The sequence below is a fragment of the Pimephales promelas genome, chromosome 4 (assembly GCF_988280905.1).
Source record: "Pimephales promelas chromosome 4, fPimPro1.hap1.1, whole genome shotgun sequence".
In the NCBI taxonomy this organism is placed as follows: Eukaryota; Metazoa; Chordata; class Actinopteri; order Cypriniformes; family Leuciscidae; genus Pimephales; species Pimephales promelas.
In genome coordinates this window covers 22,915,646-22,920,785 of record NC_142772.1, presented here as the reverse complement: position 1 = coordinate 22,920,785, position 5,140 = coordinate 22,915,646, and the positions used below count along the sequence as shown (strand labels likewise).

The window sequence follows — 5,140 nt, the reverse complement described above, 5'->3', positions numbered from 1 at the left end:
TAATGAATATTAATTAATTGATAAGGATTATTAATTAATGAATATTAATTAATTGAGAGCAGGATTGGGAGACATTGCAACGAACGCTAAATGGTCTGTATTCGTGTTGATAAACAGTCATGCCATAAACACATTCCGAGTGTGTTTAAATTGTAAATTGTTGTTTGTCACTGCTCGGGTCGATTCAGTGCGATTTTGTGCACGAATCATTCTGACCGAACCGGTTCAATCAATTTAAAAGAATCGACTCGAGAGTCCAAATCTCCATCGCTTTTCAAAAGCACGTAAACATGGCCACGAGGAAATATGTTCGTAGAACAATTCAGGAAAAAAACAGTCTACTGGAGAAATACGATCAACTTCCCCCAATGTCCCAGAACGCTGCTGCACGTCTGCTAAATATCTCAGGACCTCTGCTTCGTGTCTGGCTCCGGAAAAGGACGATTAAAACTGCCAAATCTAAACTTCCAAGGAGTGTCTTTTCATCTCGTAAAACACCTCTATTAGAAGCTGCAATCTGGAGGTGGATCGATACTTGTCTCGAGAACGGTATTACAGTAAATGACTCACTAATTTGTAAAAAGGCGACTCGGGTAGCTACAGAAATGGGTCTCTGCGATTTCAGCGTGAGCTCAGAGTGGTTGACACACTTTAAAAACCGGGAGACGGTTATACGAGAGATGTTTGATGCAAAAGACGGACCAGAAGAGACCAAATCCGGCAATAAGTCGGCGGAGCGGGTTAAAGAGCACAATATAAACCTCATTGCCAGAAAGACGCATCGAATGGAAGCTGCGCTGTGGCGATGGATCGATCACTCTCTCGAGAACGGCATTCAAGTAAACGAATCAACGATTCGTTCAAAAGCGGATCGGTTGGCCAGGACAGTGGGTTACCGTAACTTCAGGGCGAACGCAGACTGGTTCACGCGCTTTAAAAACCGAGAGGGAGTAATTCGAGGGATGTTCCAGATCAGCCAAAGAGAAGAGCCCACTTCTTATCATAAAAAGACGGCGATACCAAGGATGGATTTAACATATGCAAATATCCGGCAACTTGAAGGCCCGCTTTCTAGATGGATCGATCATTCTCGTGAAAACGGCATCACAGTAAATGAATCAATGGTTCGTTCAGAAGCGACTCGGTTGGCTAGGATGATGGGTTTCCGCAACTTCCGTTTAAACGGAGATTGGCTCAGACTCTTAAAAACCCAGCCTTCCGAAAATACACCAAGTGTATCTGAAGTCAGCCCAACGAACCAATCTAACGATGAAAGCGAACCACTAACGGATCTGGACATCCCAAAACTCGACCCAACAGTGATCACAGCTGAGCTCAACGGCGATTTACATTCTGTCACTGTACCTTCCCTGTGGCAAATGAAGGAGGCTATGAAAACACTGGCAACCGGTTTACTGTACAGAGGTTTCTGCGACTTTAAACTTCTTCATCAATTTGAAAAAGAGGTTGATAATGTTGTGAGAAGATCTGTAAACCAGTCATCCTAAAATCCTGGTTTAAATGTATCTGAATTTAAGTATTTTATGAAGTGATTATTATTAGAGACTAGTCTCAGAACAAACCACAACGGGACAGGTGCTAAACAAACGCGCTCTCCCAGATGACCACATGGGGGCGCCAAGTGTTTGTTATAACCTATTGGAAAAGTGGTTCCATTAAGTGTTCATTTTAATCCACATTTTTTATTTTGTTGTAGCATGAATGTTTACTATTACATGGTCCTTTGATTTGACTTGAGTTTGTGTACCTTGTTAAATGATATTCTTTTTTTTTTTTTTAATAAACCTACCATGTTGTAACACCATTTGTCTCCCTCTTTTACATGAATAACAGTCAGTCAGACAAAATATTAGCCTTTTTAAAAAAGCCACTGAAGCAAAGCAAGACAGAATAAATTACCAACCTCCTGTTTGAGTAGGGGCTGTGTAGCCTAATTTGCATAAACATGAGTAATTTATGAATAATAAATGTCCTTGTATTCAGCGTGATCCATTAATTTGCATATCACCATTGCACTACAGTTATTTTTCCTGTGTGCTGTGCCTCCATGAAGCGATAAGAGCCTACACAAAACTGAATCAAAAGGTGAGTGTTTATTGCCTTTTTACACTCTAGTCTCCTGCTGTATATAGTTGAGGCATGATATATATGCTTTTACCTAAATAACAACATTTTTCCCCCTTGCTTTTGAGTGGGCATAGGCTGTTGAATGCTTGTAGGGATGTTGTCAGTATGTGGCTGCAGTCACTATCATGTACTAGTGCTCTTTCATTGTGTGAATTGCATAAACATGATGTTTCGTTGCATTATTGATGAGATGCAAGCTCTGCCGTATAGGTGAAGTGATCATGGGTGTAGGCTATTTCTTTTTTTTTATCAAAGATGATACCATATATAAACATGTCTCTGAAGGCAGCTTCTCAGAACCTTGGTCAGTTTTTTTATTTATTCATTTTTTTATCATTATCAGGTAGTGGTCGAATTCTGCTGCCATGTAAGATTCCTTCTCCTGAATCCATCAGAGGTCATTTGCATGATCTGTTTGTCATGCAGCATCTGATTTCTGGCATCAGCACTGCCTTCAGCCTAGAAATGCAGGCTTTAGGTTGCCAAGGGATTTCACAGTTTGACATTTTGCCTGTATTGGTATTTAATGCAGGTGGAGATGAGTAAGGTGTCCGAGCTTTTATCCTTAAATTGTGAATATAGTCTGGCAGATGACTTTAGTTATCAGCTGATGTCATTGGGTGTTGTTGTTTCTGACACTGTCCACAGTTCCTCAGCTTATCTTTATTTTTCCGTCAATATTCCCTCTCTGTAATTTCGACAAATGATGCATACTGATGGTTATGAATAAATCAATGTCCAGCCATGGCAAATTGATGGTGCGGAGAGAAATGTCATACCGTTGACATGATGAACCGCTGTCACTGTGCCCCAACCACCCAAATATGGGCAAAAAAACAAGGCAAGAAAAAAAAATCCAAGATTCTTGCATGGACGCTCCTTGTTGAGCTCAATAGGGCTTTATGCACACTCGTTATCTTGTATTCATGCGATGCACATATTGAAAGTATGTGCTTTTTCACAAGTATCAACTCGGATCATGATGGAGCAACATCGTGGCATTGACCCTATACCTTTTATTTCTATTATAATAGATTGCAAAATCCTTGTTGTGATCATGAGAGAACCCTTGCAAACCATCCCATGGTGTTTATCTGCATAATGCCAGTCAACATTACCCATCAGAATTATTGTCTACACAGGCTACAAGTACATTCTTCTACCTTATGCATGTTACAAATATCCGTTTAGATGATCCATTGTGGCCTTTTTCAACTTATCAGCATAACAAATCCAGTGCAGATGACCAGAACTCACTAAGTTCAGTGCAGAAAGTTGGAAGATTTTATGTAAATTTGTTTAGTTGTGTAAACGTGAACCCAATAGCACTTCTCACCCAACCTTGTGCAATTGGAGCTCCTTTTTTAAAATGTTATATATTACCTTTTGTCTTTAGAAATGCATAACGTAACTAATTTTTTTTCTGTCTCGTTTAGCCTATTTGTTAATAAAGTAAAATACTTGTAAAATACTTATTAGCCTTTCCTCAGACAGACTAACAAGACGGTTCCACAATCGCACCATTTCACACCTTTGTTGTACAATACATCCCATCCTGCATCCCCATTAACAGCTACCTTTGCTGCATATTTATGCACACCAAGGAAAACACCTTAAAGCAAGATTTTGAACAGAGTTACAGTCAAAAACCTATTCAAACTCCTGCAGCATTATAAAACAAAACTCAGTCAACCAAAAATTTATGTAAATGCAGAAAAAAACAAGATCTAATCAGTTTCATTTTGCTCAACACAGATCCTAATGGTCTTCCAGCAGACTCTGCTATTTTCCTTCCCTCTGTAAACTTCATATTTTCATCAAAAACAAAACCAATATATACTTAATCATGTCCTCAATTGACACACCCAAATTTACCTGCTTAATTTCTTTGGGCTAAATCATTTATATAAAAAGCAAACAAGGAAGGGGAGAGTTATTGTCCCTGCTTCACTCCAAAAGGCAATCCGCTCTCAAACTATTTATTTCTCAAATTAATTATTTAGAGTTTCATAGTATTATAGAATTTTCCATTGATACCAGATGAAAGTAATTTGAACAGCAAAATGTCTCGGTTGACACAATCAAACACCTTTTAAAGTCAACAAAGCAGGGAAAAGTATAGGCCTATATATATATATATATATATATATATATATATATGAGCAACATATATATTTACATTGCTTTAACTCATATAAAAAAATTGAAAATTGCTTAACTTATTTTTTTTTGTCAGTTTAATGTATTTAAGATGAAATTACTTAAACATCCAAGTTGTCTGTGTTTAAAAAGACAGTGTGTTTTTATACTTAGAAGATGCTGCAAAGGTAAATTTAGTCTCAAATAACACTGTTTTTTGTCAATATATAATGTCCATTTTTCACAGTATGCATAAATTCACATTTAAAACCAATTTTTTATTTATTTTTAAATATTAATTTAATAAACTAATATAAATTAATAAAGAATATAATAATAAAGAATATTCAAATGCTGTCCATTGATTAGACTATATATTGGCACGGAAACTATATATTAATTTTTCATACTGGCCAAAGTTATTGCACAATATTTTATTGATATTTTGTTCCTTTTGCCAAAAACCGTTAATATGCAAGAACGGCAAAATCAAATTCCTCCTCCAAAGTGAAAGAACAATTTTCCAGACGTCAAATTTACATTTATGTTTCTTGGTTTTTTTTTTTTTTTTTTTAAGGCTTTGGTTTCGGCTTGGTCATATATTTGGATATGTACCAGACATTGGCACTGAACAAAGGCAAGCCCAGGCTTTCACATATCATCCACTCTTTATGCAAAATTAATGCATGCACCCCCATGACAGCATGATTTAATTTCCTCCTTTCATTTTCTGTCGCCCGTTGCCATGGACACCAGTGGAGGGCTGTTGTGATATTAGCTGCTACAATATGGACAAGTGCAGCTCTCTCCATGAAGCTAACAGCTCCTAAATCACATGACCTCATCAAATCTC

The 5,140-nt window shown here is 37.4% G+C and overlaps 1 protein-coding gene and 1 long non-coding RNA gene across 2 annotated transcripts in view; both read left to right on the top strand.

Annotated features, from left to right (window-relative positions):
- The first annotated feature begins 114 nt into the window (after positions 1 to 114).
- LOC148981692 (uncharacterized) lies at positions 115 to 1,825 on the top strand. The gene has a single exon (XM_089130125.1). The coding sequence runs from the start codon at positions 291 to 293 to the stop codon at positions 1,506 to 1,508; it is 1,218 nt and encodes a 405-aa protein (XP_088986251.1). The 5' UTR covers positions 115 to 290; the 3' UTR covers positions 1,509 to 1,825.
- Positions 1,826 to 2,004: 179 nt separating this feature from the next.
- LOC120472290 (uncharacterized) overlaps positions 2,005 to 5,140 on the top strand; it is a 28,518-nt gene continuing 25,382 nt past the window's right edge. Inside the window, exon 1 of the long non-coding RNA XR_016168298.1 lies at positions 2,005 to 2,106. This is a non-coding gene — a long non-coding RNA (uncharacterized LOC120472290). The remainder of the gene's footprint in view (positions 2,107 to 5,140) is intronic.